Raw genomic sequence first — 20,114 nt, 5'->3', positions numbered from 1 at the left:
GTCATTACATGATGTCTATCTATGGGAACTGAGAAATTCCAATCTGGTTGGAAGGAAAGGCTGGGGTTTTGCCTTGAAGTTGAGTTTATATAGCAAGTGCATTTTTAATTTAGATTTTTTTTTTTCAGGGAGCCATGAAGAGAAGGCTAAGGGACACCAAATTCTCTATACCATTCTAAATTGATATTTAGTTTGCTTCATTAAAAATTCACTTTCTCATATTTGGAAACTCACTCGTTACTGAAAACATCAAATAGATGCTCAGGATCCTCGGCTTGCTAGGTATTTTTTTTCCCCCTAAATTTCTCTGTGTTGGGAACCTAACTCTTCTTTCCAAGAATTTCCCAATTATAGCTGGTGTTTCTGATAACATCAAATTGGCCTGACTTCTGATTTTTTTTTCCTTATGGCTTGTTGTAGCTTTCTTAACTGGGTTCATTTGATTACTATAAGGAAGTAAACAAAAATGATGATAGTGGTTTCAGAAAGTGAAGAAAAGAACAGTAAAACTTGTTTTGTTTTGCTTTTTCTGATGCTGAACAGAGGAATATGACCATGTTGTCAATTTATGTGGCATGACTTATAGAAAGCAAAAACAAAACAAAAAACTAAAAGAAATCTTCATTAAAGCAGTTAAATTTAAAAAACTAGATAAAAAGCCTCTGATTACTTATCCATAACTTAATCTTATCCTTCCATAAGAGAGAAGAGACACTCCTTTTCAGACGAGAATTATCATGTATTTTCTGTTCAACTTCAGCCAGAGGAAATTAAGGGCACTCTCCTCCTCAATGCTTATCACATACAAAATTTTCATTTTAGAATAATTTTTAAAGTTAGTGCAAACTCACATATGCTTCATTATGGGTTAAATTCAGTCTTATCAGAAATCCTAAGTATGGAAGGAAAATTCCTTGAGTCGATAGGAATAAGGAAGCTCCTTTAGGTCCTTTCATGAGGTCAAACACTCTGTCCATGAAGAAAAATCATTGATCAGTAAACTCCCATAAAATATGTACAAAATACTGGGCAGATTACATTCATAGGTTGCCAACGTATAAATATGTCACTTTCTGTTGATTATGAGAAAACTTACATGGACAGCCTCTCTCTTTATAGAAATTTATAAAGTCTTTTACCTTAAATATATGTGACAGGAAGAAATGACAACAAATGTCCCAAGGACTGAAATCTTTAATGTGTATTTTAGATCCTTCAAAAAAGAGAGGCCACTATTAATTATACAAAAGATTTATTGGAGGAAAGTCCTGTGAAGGAAAAAGGAGGAGTTGAAGAAGGAGATCCTTCGGAATACAATCCAAGTCAGAATCCTATAAAACAGAGGGGAGGAGAGGAGGATGGGGAAAGAAAAGTGTTAGACTGTTGCCCAGTTATAAGAAAGTTGTGGCTGACTGATGGAAAGTCCCTGAGACAGCCTCGCATTTGACAAATCACGTGTCTAGTGATAATGGGCCTGTGTTAGAACCCTTGCCATGCCAAATCATTGGTTGGGAGCAGCCTGTAGAGAAGCATGGCATGAGCACAGGGATGGATCCAGAAGGACAAAATCTGAGAATGTCATTCAGTTCTGCCCAGTTATGTAGCAGGAGATCTGAGGGTACATTATTACGGTTACATGATATATAAAGAGATTTTACAAACGTGTAAGATAAAAGGGGAAAATACCAATACAATAATGGGCAATGGACATTATACTGAATTGTCCACTCAGACCCGTTTCCCCCTTCTATGCTCTTCTCTGCATTTCAGTGGCTGGAAGCATCTCTGTCAGGAGGATTCTGGTTACAATCCACCAAAGAAAGGAATTCCTACCAGGTTTTGAAAGTAAAAGTGAAGCGGAAGCCACTGTTTGTTCCGTGACCGTGTTGTCTGGGAAGGAAGGCTTCAGCCAACAGCTCCTGGGAGGTTTTGCCAGGAGCTTCTGGGTATCCGGCACGTTCTTGATGCTTCAGGCAGCTAAGCTCATCATTGTGGTTTCCTGATACTCCTGTCCTTCCAGATTTCCTGAAAGCAAATATCAGTTTTCCCTGGTGTGCTTCTTAACCTTTTCTAACTGTCTTATAAGCCTCTAATTCCTTGTGTTAAATCACTGCCTGCCTGAAATATCTACATCAGTTTCTGACTAAATCCTGACCGATAGAAACATGGACAAGCAGATCACAAAATAAATGGAAATGTCAAATAAATGTATGAACATATGCTCACAATTAAAGAATAAGAACTTTTAATATTTTTTTAAGATTTTATTTATCTATTTGACAGGCGGAGATCACAAGCAGGCAGAGAGGAAGGTAGAGAGAGAGGAGGAAGCAGGCTCCCCGCCGAGCAGAGAGCCTGTTATGGGGCTCGATCCAAGGACCCCGGGACTATGACCTGAGCCAAAGGCAGAGTCTTTAAGCCACTGAGCCACCCAGGTGCCCCAAGAATAAGAACTTTTAAATGAGATATTTCTTACTTGTCCAATTGACTAAGGTTTATTTCATTTATATATTTATGTACTTGTCTATTGTATTATAAATATTCAAGATTGGCCAGAAGTAAAAAGAAAAAAAAAAAAAACAGAAAACACTTTCTGTCATACACCACTGCTATGAGTTTACATTTTGTATTTACATCTGTAAAACTTTCTGGAAGGCGATAGATTATAATCTCTTAAACGTTCATAAATTTTGATCCTCTAATTTCACTTATGAGAGTTAATTGGAAGAAAAATTAGAGTAAAACATTATATAGGAGTATTTATCACAGTACAAGTTTAAATCAGACATCTTTGGGAAATCTAAATATCCAAATAGTTAAATTTATTATGACACATATACTAATGGAATTGCTATGCAGTTACTATAAATCATATTCTTGCAAAAATTTAATAATATGAGTTTGTGTTCATAAAATAACATTAAATGAAAAAGCAGGATATATAATGGTAGATACAACATGATCACAGTTTTGTATATAACGCAAATATGTACACATTATATATACATCATAAATATATGTATGTAATCAATTTCGCATATGTATTATATTATGCACACACATGGAAAAATGGGAAAATATCAAATATTGAACAGTAACTATTTCTCCAGTGGCAGAACTACATCTAAGTCTTATTTTAATGATTTACAAAATGTGTTCTTATCAGCATGTATTTTATAATGAAATACAGGTCAGTAAGCATGTTAATGTGCCTACAAAAGTTCACCAGAGGGTGGAGAAATGAGATGAAGCATTTCTACATTTGGTACAAATATTGATTTTGGTGTTTCACCTCCCTTTTAGAGGATATTTGACAAATTTGATTGATAACTCACATATTGCTATGCGAGAGCAAAGATTTATCGTTTTAAAGAAATAATTTACCCAGACCAGCTACAGACTGACTTGACCCCCTCTTCCCGCTGTAATCTACCATTAGGGATGGGATCCACGACTCATATGAGACTTGGAACAAGTCGTTTTCCCAGGGACAACAGTGAGCAGGATGATGTCAAGGGCAGAATTATGATCCCATCCAAGGCTTCCCCCAGTAGTGTCTGTGCCCTGTGCAGTTTTCTCAGTTCGATAAAAGATTAGAACACAATGCTTGTTTAGAGAATTGTGACTTGATACTGCATCAATATCATTCTGAGCAATGTTTTTCATTTTCCTCCCACTCTAACTTTTTAAGCCTTAAGAGAATTAGTTGAAAAGCCAGGTCTTTTGGGTAGATATTAACATTAAGCCCTCTACTTTGTCACTTGGAATCATAAGCCTGGGAAACCAGCTCATAATTCCATGGTGCCTTGTCTTCTAAGATAATGATTGACAGATTTTTTTTTTTCTTCTTAAACTCTGCTATACTTGCTGAGTTTCTCACGAGTCACTAACAGGGTTCTGCCAACCAAAGTTATGGGGTATATATTGATTGCAAGCTCTTCTTCTCCAGTTAGACCCCAGTATCTCTGAATGCACACACACAAGCACACACATGCACAAGTGCGCACACCTACACACACACACACACACACACACACACACACACACGCAGTCTGTTGTACAGCTGTTGTTGACTTGCTTTCCTCACTGCCTACCAATCTGACTCCTGCTTATCCTGCAAGCCCTACATCAAGCCGTATCCTCCCATGAGCCTTCCTGAACCTCCCCTGCAGTGAATTTCTCAGTTTCCACTACACCCAAAGTCTAGAGAGTAGCACCCTTAGGTTAAGGCAAGAGGACTCCTAATTTGGGTTTGGGGCTTTAGAGATCCCAGAATCCATAAGACTACAGGACGAAGGTTAATATCTCTGAATGGAACCCACACACTTCTTTCTAGATTATGCTCTGGGACCCAGAATCTTCTGCTCCAAATGGCCACACAACCACTTTCAGGGCCTTAGGCCTCTTTTCCTGGACCTATTTTCTCAAAGGCAGGTCATGGAACAGACCATGGCCAAAGGCCAAGGGACAGCTGTAGTATTTGCACACATTTTCATGGCCCTTCAAGATGTGGGACAAGGTGGAGTGGGAAGAAAGGGGGAGTAGCCCTGGAGGCCCCCTAGTTGGGCCACTTTGCTTATAGCAGTGGGCTTGGGCGTAACTCTCAGGTCATGGCGCAGATTTCTCCAGCTGAGTGAATCATGCTCATGCTAAATGTGAGATTGGGACCACTCTGGTATTTCAGTGTAAAGTAGCACACAAAATGAACAGAAAAGGTAAGGGTTAATAAGATTACTAACAAGAGGATGGATAAACTCCATGAGATATAATTTCAGTCAGTCCTCATAACAACCTTGGGGGGTTTGATTGTGCCCCTTTAAAAATTAATAAGTCTAGGTTCCGAAAAGCTGGGTTTTGCCCCTGGTCTTATAGGAGTGCAGGGAAGCATCTTTATGACTCTAAAGCCTACTCTATCTTCACCCCACATCCCCATGGATCTAACTCAACACCTTCTGGGACATGCACCTCAACTAGTTTTTAAAGAGTAACCCACAGGGACACCTGGGTGGCTAAGTTGGTCAAGCCACTGCCTTTGGCTCAGGTCATGAGCCCAGCTCCGTGAGGAGTCTGGTTCTCCCTAAGACCTTCTCCCCTCTCATTCTCTCTCTCTCTCTCAAATAAATAAATAAATAAAATCTTAAAAAAAAAAAAAAACCCATAGATGGATAGTTCCCTGCTTGTGGGTCTGGTTAGCCAGGAAGAACTGGTTCCAGAGAGTTAGTGTCACAAACACTGATGTCACTGGCTGAGAGACAGATTTGAAAGACTTACCAGGCAATGTGTAAGGACCAAGCTACCCAGAAAAAAAAGAAAAAAAGAAAGAAAGAAAAAAAAAAAAAAGGCAGCTCTCCTTAGCCTTGGCTCCAGCTGGTGGGGGAAGGGAGGGTTTGCATGCTTATTTTTAGGGGGCTGGAGGACTGGGAGTTCCAAAGAGTTTGTTACATTCTAACCTTGCAGAGCTGAGCAATTTGGGGTTGCTTTTCTTGCTGATAACACTACTTCCCTTATCTACTGTAGAACAGATCTTAATAGAAAGCTCGCCTTCAATGGTATAAGGTTAATGAATATGAAATCAAACAATAACAATCTCCTCTGGTGGATGGGATTCCTAAGGAACATACATTATATACATCTTTGAGGATGAGATACAAGGGTTACAGGGAATTATAGTCCAGTTCTCCCTACCTGAGGGTACTGAGTCCCAAAGAGACTTATTTACTTAACTAGAGTGAGGCCAGATTTCCTGTATCCTTATCCACTATTCTTCTACAACCTTAAATTCAGTTTATGGATGAGCAAGCCATTTTTGTATATATTTTTAAAATAATATTAGAGTCCAATCAAATGATATTAAAGTCTAATCAAATGTGATAGGTGTAGGTACTAGCCCTAGAGATGGGGGAGGTGGGTGTCATTTTGTGTAAGAGAAAAGGAAGTCTAAATATTAGGTTTTTAATGAAGTAGTACTCCCTGATCTTTCCATGGGCATTCCTCCAAGGCATTAGAGGTATTTTGCTATAAAAGAGCCTCCCAAACACCCCCTTGGAAAAAACAATATCAATTAACTTTTGTTCAAGGGAGAGAATTCCAATGCATACCACAGGTCAAAGTTCTCTCTTTGTTACTAGGTTTAGGGGTACCCGTAAATATTCTAAGAACAGTGTATTTTGTCTAAATCAATAAAGATGAAAGCAGATGATGTAGGAGGTGGGAATCAGAGTACAGAAAATTTTAGTATTTTCCCAATATTCCAAAAACACATATGGCTTTATTCAGTTGCAAGGTAAACAGAACATGGAATTTACCAGAAAAAAAGGCAAATAAAACTGGTGATGTCAGCTTGTCATATGCCAACTATTTAATGAATCAACAAGAATTAAAAGAGAAGTAACAGAATTAACATTCATTTGAAAAATACATTTTCTTATAAGAACTGCAAGAGAATTTGTGGCACTTTACCAACACCAAACCATGTAAGAAACTACAGCGGCACTACAATGCTTTTTAAATTCATTTGTCTAAAGAAATAAGAGATGGATCATATTTAATAAAGTTTAGATATGCTCACTTTATCTTCTTGGAATCACAATTTTATTACAATCAGATTTATTAAATGTTATCTGATTTTACTTTCATCTTAAAACATCTGCAAATAATATAATTTACCTGCGTATTTGGCATAACAATATGCTTTTCTTGATTTTAACAGAAACTAGTCCAAGTGTTAATTGAATAAAGCTGTTCAAATGTAACTTTTGGGTCATTCCTTTGAACACACCATACATGCAGTAACATCTGTCCGGCAAGTGTCAATTTTTCTTTTATTTTAAAAATCCCATCATTTAAAGAAGTTACTTACTATAAATAAAAGTCACACCCACACTCACACCCACAGCCACCCACCCATACAAACCTTTTTAAAGTAAAGCGAAAACTTAATACACTCAGGACAGGCGGGAGGGAAAAAAAAATACGGCTATGCGCATTCTGCCTGTTGCCGCAGAGTAATACGGTAAACAGCCGATTACGGTACTCGCCGGGGCTACTGCCTGTGTGACGTCAGCAAGAGCTAGCTGCAAAGTTGCTTGCCATTCTTTGCTGATGTCGGGGAGCTGAATATTTAAAGGGTGAATGTGGAGTTAGTGCTTGGCTATTTTTTTTTTTTTTCTATTTTCACTCTTTATTTTAAATTCTGCAGGTAAAGCGATAGTGAGCTGGGAGCTTAAAGACCTCTGTGGTGGAGGGGTGAGTCAGCGGGTGCAGAAGAACTAAGAATTGGTTCCTTGGTGAGACGGTCGCCTCTTCCCCCAGAGAGGCAGGGCTGCTCGTGGGACCGAACCCCGGGTCCGCACCCCGCTCCAGGTGAGTGCGCGGCGGCGCAGGACGCGGGCGTCCAGGAGGGCCGGGTGGGTGAGGGCCCAGCTCCCTCGTTTCCTGGTGAGCCGGAACCCGCACTTTACCTAAGCGCCCCCATCCCGCTTTTTTCATCCTCTGTGACACCACCATTCCCACCCCACCCTGATTCCCTTACATATTTTAGAAAGTTACCTCCTAGTTAACAAGTGTGTTTTTCAGCCCGTATTTATCGCCCCGAGGTAGAGGCAAGAGGCTTTCTGCAGTTGCTTGCTTTTAGTACCACCTGTGAGCTCCTGAACTTGTGATTTTTCTCTATAGCCTTTGCCCCTGGGGTCCCGCCTCAGGGCCCGACCCCAGCCAGAGTCCTTCGAAGGCAAGATGGGTCCCCCCACCCTTCGCATTCCTGCCTGAGTCCCTGGGGTCGGCTCGCAGTCGTGGAAACCTAAGTTTCTCACACAGACCGTGGCCCCAGCCCAGAAAACCGAAGCGCCCACTTTTCCGCCTGATTTTGAAGCCTACCCAGTCCGCAGTGATCGCCACTTGCAAAGCCCCTTCTGCAGAGGAGCGCCTGCCCTCCCCACCACTTCGCCTGCACCCCCCACCACTTCGCCTGAACCCGCGCGGCCGGTCCGGGTGTGGCTCGAGTCCTCCCGCCCGGCCGAACCTGCGGCTTGAAAAGGGCTCCTGGACCGACTCGGGTCGCGTTCAGCCCTCGGGCCCGCCATGCTGTGCTCGCGACCTGGCTCTCGATCCGGCGGGGCTGCTCCACAGACCCGCGCGCACTGCACACCCAAGTGCGAATAACTCGGGCGTGAACGTGCGCGCGGCTCTGGCTGGCCTGCGGTTCCCCGGTCCGCTGCGGTTCCCTCTCCCAGGCCGCCCCCTCCAGGTGGCCGCGAAGCAACCTGTTTAAATGGCAACCGCCAGTTTTCACCGACTCGGCTCCACGCTACACACACTCGCGCGCGCGCGCGCACACACACACACACACACGCACACACAACACCAGCCGCAGTCCCGCCTCGCGAGCTTCGCGGGGTTTTAATTTCGCTGTGCGGCCGCTCATCATTGGCCGCGGCGGCTTGGGGTTTGTTTGCTTCGGATCTCGGAGGCCGCGGGACACGCGCCAGGGCAGGTTCCCAGCGGCGGGGGCACCGCGCGCGGTCCTCTAGCGCGCCGCCTGTGCTGCGGCGGGGCACGCCGCTCCGGGACCGCAGAGCCGGCGGGGCTCCCAGCCGCCGCCCACGGTCCGTCGAGCCCGGGTTTGGCCTCGCTCCCCCGGGCGCCTGGTACACACGCCGCCCTTCTCTTTGCGCTCTTTCAGGAGAACGCAAGCAAACAACGACCCGCAGCCGCCTCGCTCTTGGCCAACATCTCAAATCCACTTCCCCCGGCCTGTGCGCGGAGAAGCTGCATTTGTAGCCCGAGTCCACCGCGGGCCAGTCACCCTGTGGGTAACTGCGGGCCGGCAGAAGCGCCCAGATGCTGGCGATCCCCGCCTTTGAGAGTCGACGGCAAACCCGTTCTTGATTGTGGTTTGCGGGGAGACTGGCGCTAGACTATTGAATTCTAAATAACGTGCAAAATGCTGAATATTCTAACCAGGACGGATCAGACAGCACGCAAAAGCCGGCCCCTGTAATTCGGCGACTGCATTTTGCAACTTGCCTCCTCGAGCTTCACGCCAAGCCTCGGGTAGGAAGGGAGCTGGGGCCGGAGGCCAGCGCCCGGGGAGGACAGGGTCCGCGCGTAGCTCAGCGCGCCCCCGGCCATGTCGCCTTTAACGTCCTGCCCCTTTGCGTGGCCTTCTGAGGGTTTGCGCGGCAGGCCGGGGTTGCTTCCCACCCGCGCGCTCTCTCTCACCCCCAGCTAACCTCAGCGGGCAGGGCTCCCCTGAGCCGAGACCTTTTGACTCTGCTCCACTGCTTCCGCCTCCGCCCTCGCCCGGGGGTGGCTCTCGAAAGCCGGACCTCGCCGGCCCCGGCTGGGACCATGGTGTTTCTCTCTGGAAATGCCTCCGACAGTTCCAACTGCACCCACCCGTCGGCACCGGTGAACATATCCAAGGCCATTCTGCTCGGAGTGATCTTGGGGGGCCTCATCATTTTCGGTGTGCTGGGCAACATCCTCGTGATCCTCTCCGTGGCCTGCCACCGGCATCTGCACTCGGTCACTCACTACTACATCGTCAACCTGGCGGTGGCCGACCTCCTACTCACCTCCACCGTGCTGCCCTTCTCAGCTATCTTCGAGATCCTGGGCTACTGGGCCTTTGGCAGGGTTTTCTGCAATATCTGGGCGGCGGTGGACGTCCTGTGCTGCACCGCGTCCATCATGGGACTCTGCATCATCTCCATCGACCGCTACATAGGTGTGAGCTACCCGCTGCGCTACCCCACCATCGTCACCCAGAAGAGGGGTCTCATGGCTCTGCTCTGTGTCTGGGCGCTCTCCCTCGTCATCTCCATCGGGCCGCTCTTCGGCTGGAGGCAGCCTGCCCCGGAGGACGAGACCATCTGCCAGATCACCGAGGAGCCCGGCTACGTGCTCTTCTCGGCGCTGGGCTCTTTCTACGTGCCGCTGACCATCATCCTGGTCATGTATTGTCGGGTGTACGTGGTGGCCAAGAGGGAAAGCAGGGGCCTCAAGTCTGGCCTCAAGACCGACAAGTCGGACTCGGAGCAGGTGACGCTCCGCATCCATCGGAAAAATGTCCCAGTAGGAGGCACCGGGGTGTCCAGCTCCAAGAGCAAGACTCACTTCTCAGTGAGGCTCCTCAAGTTTTCCCGGGAGAAGAAAGCGGCCAAAACCCTGGGCATCGTGGTGGGCTGCTTCGTCCTCTGCTGGCTGCCTTTTTTCCTAGTGATGCCCATTGGTAAGTCTTTAAACACCCTGTTAAATTGCTCCCCTCTGCTACCCCAAACTCAAAGTCAAGGACGGGCGTCGGTGGAAAGAAAAAGAATCTGCATTTCAAACAGCAAAGCCCGAGGTGGGGGTGGGGGGCAGTTTGGAAAATGCTCCCTTGTCGAAAAGTGAATTTTAGTTCCCTTTCTTCTCCCAGTCTCATTTATATGATTATGTCCTAGAGCACTTTTTCAACTAGTGTAAAGTGGCTTCCAGCAGATTAATTGGTCTCCTTAATAAGAACTTCAACTTTTCTTAATGCCTTTAAGCATGCGTTTAATTTAAATAGATCCCTCTTCTTGGGAGTCTCAGAGTCTGGGGCACACACTTAGGCAGGGGCTGTGGAATGCCACTTTCACCTCTGCTGCTTGGACTGAAAATTCTCTTGGCCTAAAAATAAGCACCATACTTATTCTGAACAAATGTGTAATTTTATTATTAGATTAGATTACTCCTAAGGGTTAGTCATAATGGTCTGCTTATGTTCTATATCTGTGTTAATTTTATTTTCTGGACTGAGTATGGAAGAAAGTGTGGCCAGCCACTGGCAAGGGGAAAAAAAGATGATTTTGTGTCCAAACGAATTTAAGCTTTAAAGAATTCAACATAATGTTTCCAATAAGTGAATACTTACCCCTTTATTTTATTAGTATTAAAACGAACAGTAGTCTTATCCAAGATCATTCTGAAAGTTGCAGATGACACTGTTTGAAAATAATACAGTAATGTTACAAATCCAATTTTTGCAAATGCCATATTAGCTATTGTCAAAACTAATTAGCACATTGTAAGTATCAGCAAGCTGATCCACTTGGACTAGTCATCTATCTCTGAGAGGCCTTCATGAGATCCCAAAATGGTTGTTTGCTATTTTTAGTTTGTGAGCTCAAATATAGACCCACGCATTGCTTGTCCACTAACTCTAGCAAAAAAAAAAAAAAAAAAAAGATAAAAATTAGTAAAAATTCGACTAGCGCAAGTTAAAGGGAAATTTAAGTGGCATGCATTCAAAGTACTTTAACTTGCAACTCTGTGTTGTAATAGCAGCTATTCGTTTCTGAGGCCAACTCAAAACTTCATTTGTCCAGGCTCTTTATTTCATTCTCCTCCTCCATTATTATTCTGAAATCCCAAGTGGGGGGAAGCGATTCTTCAAGTTCTAGAGCTTTGCTAATACCATAGCCACCAGCTGCATGTGGCTGTTTAATACGAATTAAAATTAAAGATAATTAATATTCAGTCCCTCATTCTCACTAGCCAAAGTTCAAGTGCTCAATAGCCACTCATGGCCAGTGGCTCCTGTTGGGGACAGCAGAGATATTGAACATTTTGATCATTGCAGAAATTTCTCTCTAGAGGGACTGCTTAAGAGGCCCCCCTGAATCCGCTTGCTGGCTCTCCATGGTGCCTGCCCATCATGATTGCTGACTCTGTTCCTGGAAGTACATCACAGCTTTGAGTTTATTTAAATAACACCCTGCCTGAGCCATGGTTTCCCTGCCTTTCTGCCTCCCATCTCTCTTCCCCCTGAAGTTTATTCGTGCATCTGTGTGCTCAAACGGCACTTGTTACATTGAACACTGGTTCTCGATGGGTAGTTTGAACAAGGCGACAAACTCCTTGGCAGAAAAATGTTTGCATTCTCTTAAGGGAGGTAGACAAACAAACGAATGCACCTTAAGAAGTCAAGGATTACTAAGCAGTAAAAAAAAAAAAAAAAAAAAAAAAAAGGAAGCAGGATAAGAGCATAAAGATTTGTAGGGCAATGGGGTGGGTCGTCAGAGGAGTCCTCTCGGAGGAGTGATATGGAGGAGCAAACATTGCCAAGTCCGGAAGGGCCTTTTGGGCAGAGGGACGGCAAGTCCAGAGATGGGAAGTAGCCTGACCTATTCAAGGGAGATCAAAGAGGCCAGAGTGGCTGAACTACAGAGAACGTGTGGGCAGACAAGTTCAAAAATGTGTTGTGGAGACGAGGTCAGAGCGCCGTGGATCTTTTAGGCCACGGTGGAATTTGCCTATTATTCCAATTGCATTGGGATGCCATCCCCTCAGACAGGTTTTAGCAGGGGAGTGGCTAGTTTTATATTTTTAAAGGATCATTCAGGTTGTTGGGTCGAAAGTGGGCTGTTTGGGGAACGACAGTGGAAGCAGGGAAACTGGGTGGGAGGCTGTTAGAGCGGCCAAGGGTGGAGAAGTCGCGATGCCTAGCGCTTGGGGGAAAACAGGTGGGGTGTGAGATGTGATCACATTCAGGACTTATTTCACAGGTGGAGCCGACAAGTTTGGACATAGGGTATGAGAAAAAAGAGAGGAATTAAAGATAACTTTTGGTTCTGGGGCCTAAGCACCGGGGTGAGCAATAGTGCGTCTGGCTGAAAACTAGAGAATGATGGAGTTGTTAGGGGCTGGCAGGAGTGGGAAGCACAAGTGTTTATTCTGTGTAGCCCTGCTAAGAAGTGTCTGTTCACCATCTAAGTAGAGATGCCAAGTGGCAGGCAGTTGGATGCATGAGCTCCAAGCTGAGAGGGGCAGCTGGGGCACCCTATAAACTGGGGACACAGCAACATACTTAAAGCCACAGAAGTGGACGGGTCTACAAGGGAGGACATATGGAGAGAAAGAAGAGATAAGAACAGAACCCATGGCATTCTGGTATTTGAGGGCCTGGAAGAAGAGGAGAACCAACTAGCAGAAGAAGTTGAGAAAGAGTGGGCAGGGAGGTAGGAAAACCAGGAGACTGCATTGTTCCCAAAGCCAAATGGAAATGTTTCAAGAAGGCAAAAGTATTGAGCTGTGTCACAGGCAGCTGCTCGGCCAAGTCAGAGGAGGGCTGGGAATCAACATTGGACTTGGCCATGTGGAGGAGGTCCTTGCGGATATGAGGACATGAGGACTTTGAGGATAACAGTCTCAGTAGAGTGAGGGAGACAAAAGCCTGACTTTGTGCTTCCTAGAGAGAATGAAAGATGAAGTGAGAGCAGTGAAAAGAGACAACTCTTGGGAAAGTCTTTTCTAGACAGTGGAGCAGGGAAATAGAGGAGAGCCGGAAGGATCTAGAGAGAATTTCAAAAGGTGGGGGATAGGATACCATGTGTATATTCTGACGGAACGATAGAGTAGAGTTGCTGATGGTGTAGTTGAGGGAGGAGGTGGGATTCAGTGCCCAAGTGGAGTGTTGAGAAGCGAGGGAGAAGCCGGGGTCTGTAAGCACAGAGACGAGCAGACACGTAGGAGAAGAGGTAATCAGCTCTTCAGAGTGTATTCATGCCTTTGACCTAATCAAAAGCAAGGTCATCAGCTACAGGTGAAGAAGGCATAGAACGTGACGTTGGTTTGAGGAGCAAAAGAAGATGTGAAATATTAATCTTTGAGGCGAGGGCGTAAATAGATGATGGAAATTTCATAGCGTTCCCAGAAAGTCCTACGGACATATTTGAGATTTATAGTCATAAATTGAAAGGAAGACCAGTCAAGAAGGCTGGTGTCCCTCCCCAATAGCTAAGAGGCAGAGGGTCAGGAACCACAGTAAGGGCATGAACTGGGACAGATTAGGAGTCACAGAGATTCAGAGAGTGAACCAAAGGGAACTCTCGTCTAACCATGGCCTCCCTCTTGGATCTGCTCTCCTGGGGAATTAGGAACTTTGAGGTGAGGGGTTACAGTGGCAGGAAGCCATGGTAAGACAACAGCACCCAGAATCACTGGGCCTCCTTTAAATCCCAATAATGCAGCGTGGCAGGAAGGAAATTGAAAACGTACAGTTGGCAGTCTGACCGGGCTGTTCAGTCGGAAGGAGGTCCCTGAACCTACCAGGATCTGTGGTCCAGAGTTTCTCCATGCCACCGTCTGAGCAAGAGACTATTTCTTCCAGGATGGATTGACTGTATAGTAAGTACCAGGCACTGAGTTAGAGCAAAAAGATGAATAAAGCACATTCCCAACCCTCAAGGGAGGCACAGTCTAGTTAAGGAAACAAATTAGGAACAATTACCGCAAGCCTATGAAGTGGTATTCGAAGTGCAAAAGAATATCACCGTGAACTGTGTCTGGAGGTCACTGTGGAGACTTCTAGAAGTGCCACTGTTGACTGAGCGGGGACTTGAAGCCTACACTACTTCTGCTGGGCCATCAGTGAGATGTTATTTGTTTTTAGTAACTGTTTTAAGGACATTTTTCATGCAAAATGTGAACCAAAGAATAAATATGCCATGAGATTTTCAGACACAATGGACACAAGCTCTTAAGTATGACAAGCGCTGTCTTGGGAAGCAGAGATTATCAGTCCGAGCTAGGCTGTCAGAGGACAGCGGGGTCCGAAACGAAGCCAGGCAGGGACGCGCACACGGTGTACGAAGCCGAGGAGCAAAGCGCCCACAAGTGCAGGAAGCGGCCCAGGATAGTGAGTGAGCACTCTTCCGTGGCCGAAGGCTGCTCCTCTACCCTGTTGAGAGGGCTCCCCAGCACCTCCACACTTCCCTTCTCCCCAGCTCCAACCATCAAGGCCGGGCTAGTTGTCGGACTGGACTGAGTAGCGTGATTGCCGGTAGAGATTGACTTGCCCACCCTCAAGTCTTGTTTTCTTTTTGCCTCCTCAGTGTTTGGTGAAAATGTTGAGTCAGAACCCCTTGTAAGGAGGGACGTCACCTCTGAGGCAGTTATCGGTGACTGTGGAAAAGCCAGGTTTTGATCATGGAGCTGAATAGGGAGAATAGGAAGGCAAAAGAAGGAAGGGTGAAAAATACATCTTCTGGGGAGCTCCAGCTTTCCTAGAGTGGGTATCGTCTTTGCTTGTTTCATTCCTTGGTCTAGAGCCTGCCAGTTCCAGAGTCATTGGGCCGGGTGGGAAAAGTCGAAAAGAAAGGGAAGATGGGGACAACACTTACTGAATGTATTGGTGTGTCAGAACTCTGGTTCTCTGATTTCAGGACAAAGTGGGCATTATTGCTGGACCTATTCATTGCTGTTACCTCTGAGTCAAAGGAGGCAGTGTTGGGCTGAGCTGTGGCTCCTGTGGACATAGAATATTTGATATTTATGTTAAAATTAAAAAGATGGTGGACCATGTGGCAGTAAGGAGGAAGAATGTGTTTTAAAATGGGGTGTTTGAGGGGAGGCAGAGCTGGCAAGGGGCTTACTGGATAGAAGCAGTGAGGCAAAGAAGGATTCATTCGTTCAGCAAAATTTCATGGAGCATCCACTATGGGCCAGGTAGCTAGAGAATCGCTGCAGAAAAAGACAAGAACAAAATCCCTACTCTAGTGAAGCTGGAAATCTGCACAATGAAATGTATCTCTAAGTTCCAGATGGTGATGCGTGAGACAGGACAAGGAAGAAGGCTGAGTGCAGATGATGACAGATAAATGACATATAACGACTCTTTTGGATGCCCCAAATAACCAGACATTGGGTTGCTTTGCTATAGATGGGAAGAGATCAGGCCCTGATTCCTCATGGGGAAGGTTGACCTCTTAGAGATAACGGTGTGAAGATAATCTAAGAGTTGCTACAATTTTGAGATAGGAGGCCAGTTTCTTAGTTACTCTGGCTCTACCACAAACCATCCCAAAACATAGTAGCCTAAAGCAACAAATGTTTTATAGCTCACGATTCTGTGGGACAGGGATGAGTCAAAGCCCAGTACATCTATCTGACCATTGGGGCTGCCTCTCAGAATTGGCGGCCCTCTCTTCCTCCAGTGGTTATACACCCAAGTTTCTCCCTCCCTCCCTTCCTCCCTTTTTCCTTCCTTCCTTTCCCTTCCTTCCTTCCCTTCTCTTCCCTTCCCTTCCCTTTTTCTTTCTCCTTTTCCTTTCTTTCTTCCTTCCTTCCTTCCTTTCTTTCTTTCTTTCTTTCTTTCTTTTTCTTTCTTTCTTTTTCTTTTTCTTTCTTCATTAATATATAATGTATCATTTTCTTCAGGAGTACAGGTCTGTGAATCATCAGGCTTACACAGTTCACAGCATTCACCATAGCACATACTATCCACGATGTCCCTAACCCAGCCACCCCATTTGTCCCCTCTAACAACCCTCATTTTTTTCCCTGAGATTAAGAGTCTCTTATGGCTTGACTCCCTCCCCGGTCCCATCTTGTTTCATTTTCCCTCCCTTCCACCCACAACCCCTTGCCCTGCCTTTCAAATTCCTCATATCAGGGAGATCATATGATAATTGTGTTTCTCTGATTGACTTCTTTTGCTCAGCGTAATACCCTCTGGTTCCATCCACATTGTTGCAAATGGCAAGATTTCGTTTCTTTTGATGGCTGCATAGTACTCCATTATATATATATATATATATATATATATATATACCATGCCTTCTTTATCTACTTATCTGTTGATGGACATCTAGGTTCTTTCCACAGTTTGGCTATTGTGGACATTGCTGCTATAGACATTCAGGTACACGTGCCCCTTCGGATCACTACATTTGTATCTTTAGGGTAAATACCCAGTAGTGTGATTGCTGGGTCTTAGGGTAGCTCTATTTTTCAACTTTTGAGGATCCGCCATGCTGTTTTCCAGAGTGGCTGCAACCAGCTTGCATTCCATACAGTGTAGGAGGGTTTCCCTTTCTCGCATCCTCGCTTACACCTGTCGTTTCCTGACTTGTTAATTTTAGCCATTCTGACTGGTGTGAGGTGGTATCTTATTGTGGTTTCGATTTGTATTTCCCTGATTCCAGTGATGTGGAGCACTTTTTCATGTGTCTTTTGGCCATTTGGATTAGACCACCTTTCTTACAGCAAGGTAATTCTTTCCAAGAGAGCCAGGACAGACACTGCCAGGCCTTTGAAGAGCTAGAACTGGCCCAGTGTCACTGCTGTCTCATTCTGCAGTGAAAACAAGTTATAAGGCCCACACAGGTGCAAGGGGGAAGGACATAGCTTGATGTCCTGATGAGCAACTGGTGAATGCACAGAGGGAGGGAGGGTTATTTTGACCATCTTGCAGCACATCTTTCTCACAAGCATATCAAATAACATTTCTCTTTCATCTGCTAGTTTTTTATTGAGAATTTCCGATATGCTGGGCTTTATGCCATGCACCAAGTAAAAAGAGTCTGGATCCTCGCCTTCCCGCAGGCTTCTAATCTCTTTGGATCAGATAATGTCTGATTAAAAAAACCAAACTGTGTACAGTGAAGAGAATGTAGGTGGTACCATGAAAACATATACTGTGGATAAGAATGACCCTGAGCAGGGAGGGCAGAAAAGGCTTGCTGCAAAGGAGGGCCTGACCTTTGAGCCAAGATGTGCATCATGGGGAGATGCTCGGTGGCTGCAAGGGTGATGGGGTGGGATGGGGGGTACAGAATGGGTCAGGACTCCGAAAAGGTTAGCTGTCTGGAAAATCCTCATGGACATTCCCCCATCTGCTGTGTGTTAATTCTTTCCGCCCATGGTTTCGTGATGCCTTTTCTAGAAAACTTATCATTTTTGTTGTGTGTTGAGCATGGGGGCCACGTAGATCTTATTCTTTAAGACATGAATGGAAGGGTTCTCAATAACCTGGTGAGATCTATAGGATGGGTTTACTTTCCACTGATGTTTTCTTCCCCCTAATTTCAGAACAAATTGTTAAGAATATTTGAGACTCCTCTCTTCTTCCCAAACTTGATGCTGAAAAATCTCAAACACACAGAAAAATTGCAAGAAAGTACGATGACCACTTGTCTGTCCTTCACTAGATTCACCACTTAACATTTGCTCACACTTGCATTTTCTCTCTCAGTCAGCCTCTGCTCTATCTTGTGGGCATATGACCCACAAATGTTCCCCCAAGCTCTGAGGCAATGGGGGAAAGGGGTTGCATTCAGTGAACAAGTCCAAAATCCTTTGTCCTTCCTTTGCCACTGGATAGACACAGCCTGTCCCCTTCATGTACTGAAAAAACAAACACACACACAAAAGACAAGACTGTTGGCTGGTGTGGCCAGAACGAAGGTGTGTGAGAGAGCTGGTAATGAATGAAGCTGGAGAGAAAGGAACCAGACCAGATAGGCTCTTCGAGCCATTTTATGAGTTTTTGACCAGGAACAAGGGTGACATGACCAAGCCTGTATTTCAGACTGTCAGAGGCTTTGTGGAAAGAGGACTGTGGACAGGCCAGTGGGAGACCTTTATACAGGACAGGTTGAGCCATGTCCTACCAGGCGTCATCCTTCCCACCTGTGGTGGCAAATAGTTATTTTCGTGAGCTGCTACATAGTTCTGGAATTCCTCCTTGTCATTGCCTCTGGCACAGATTTATGAGAAAACCTTTCTCTGATCACAAATAGTATAAGCAGACTTGGCTTTAAATTAATTCTGGCTCTTTCCACGAGACGAAACTGTTAATGAAGATTTAATGTCATATTCAGAAGAATGTGCTGCAGGCCCAGAAAACATCTAGAATGAGTTCCAACAATGCTTTGAACAATAGCCGACTCTCAAATTAGGCTACAGACAGGCAAGTCATTACTTTGAAGGAGACAGCATTTAAGGATGAAGGCTTTGCTATGTTTTCTTGCCCCGTGGTTTCAGGTTCGGATGGGAGGATCCACTTTCCTTGTCTTGCAGGTTCCCTGTATTTTCATGCTGTTTGGTTTGCTCGCTGGAGGCTTGCATCACGGCTTCTCATTTTTAAGTTGTATATTTCTTTGCTATTTGAAAAATTTCCTCCTGTATTCTTATAGTCATTTGTATTTTGACTTTTGTAATGCAAAATTACTTGTCTGCATTTTCGCTGCTTTTTATAAAGCCATTTATTTTTATTTCTTTTCTATTTGTAAGCTCATTTTATACATTGAAGATATTAATCACTTATTTATAGTATATACTGGGTTGCCAGTTTTTTTCTCATGCTATAACCAGATATTGCTGAGAAAATGTAGCTTCTTTATTTTCCATGAAGTGATGTGATCTTTTTCATGAACTCCATGGAAATACACACACACACACACACACACACACACACACGCTTTTAGTCAAATTCAACAAGCTCAGCCTGATCCCATCGTTTAAGCAGCGTCTTTATATCCTTAGTCTCTTTGAAGTAACACAAGCCATACAGATTTGCCTGCTAAGTTGTTGACCAGGTTGAGGGGCTCACACGATCTCCTGGGTATGTGGAGAGGAAATTAGGACCCTTGGCTGACACTTAGTGTGATTTTTGGTGTCCTGCTTTGGGGAGGATGGTATAGTCTAGTGACTAAGCACTAGTTATCCTCTGATGAGTCTGAGGCTGTTCGTTGTGGCCCATTGTCCCGCTTGATGACCCAGGGAATCACTTTGTCCCTAGAGCCCCCCGTGGTCATCTCTTGCTCCTGAGCTGAAATCCTCCACAATGTTTCACCCCTTATCCCTTGAGAGACCTGGAGATCCCCATGAGTTCCTTCCACACCACACACACTACATGACACCACAACACACACACCACACCCCACACTCCATACACACCACAATACACCACACTACACACACCACATATACCACACCACACCACACACATCACACACACCATACCACACCGTACCACACTGTACCACACAGCACCACACACCATACCACATCACACCACACACACTATACCACACCATACACACACCACACCATACCACACCATACAAACCACACCCCACACCACACACATACCACATACACCACACCACACATACCACACCCATACTGTACCATACCACACCATACTGCACATACCATACCACACCATAGATACCACACATAACATACCATGCCACACGCAGCACACACACCGCACCACATCACACTAGCGTTTTGACCAGGTTTGCTCTCTGCCCCTGTGCCGGCTATAACTTTCACGGTGTGGTAGCTGTCATGTGGCATCTCCCAGA

The 20,114-nt window shown here is 45.1% G+C and overlaps 1 protein-coding gene across 1 annotated transcript in view; it reads left to right on the top strand.

Annotated features, from left to right (window-relative positions):
• The first annotated feature begins 9,344 nt into the window (after positions 1-9,344).
• The window catches only part of LOC111156412 (adrenoceptor alpha 1A), a 109,721-nt gene continuing 98,951 nt past the window's right edge, over positions 9,345-20,114 (top strand). Inside the window, exon 1 of the mRNA XM_022517293.1 lies at positions 9,345-10,231. Within this exon, the coding sequence (XP_022373001.1) occupies positions 9,349-10,231 (883 nt within the window). The 5' untranslated portion in view covers positions 9,345-9,348. The remainder of the gene's footprint in view (positions 10,232-20,114) is intronic.

Source organism: Enhydra lutris, unplaced genomic scaffold, assembly GCF_002288905.1.
Source record: "Enhydra lutris kenyoni isolate GAN:26980312 unplaced genomic scaffold, ASM228890v2 scaffoldscaffold3, whole genome shotgun sequence".
Taxonomy (NCBI): domain Eukaryota; kingdom Metazoa; phylum Chordata; class Mammalia; order Carnivora; family Mustelidae; genus Enhydra; species Enhydra lutris.
The sequence above is the reverse complement of the archived record's forward strand: the minus strand, read 5'-3'. Positions and strand labels throughout refer to the sequence as shown.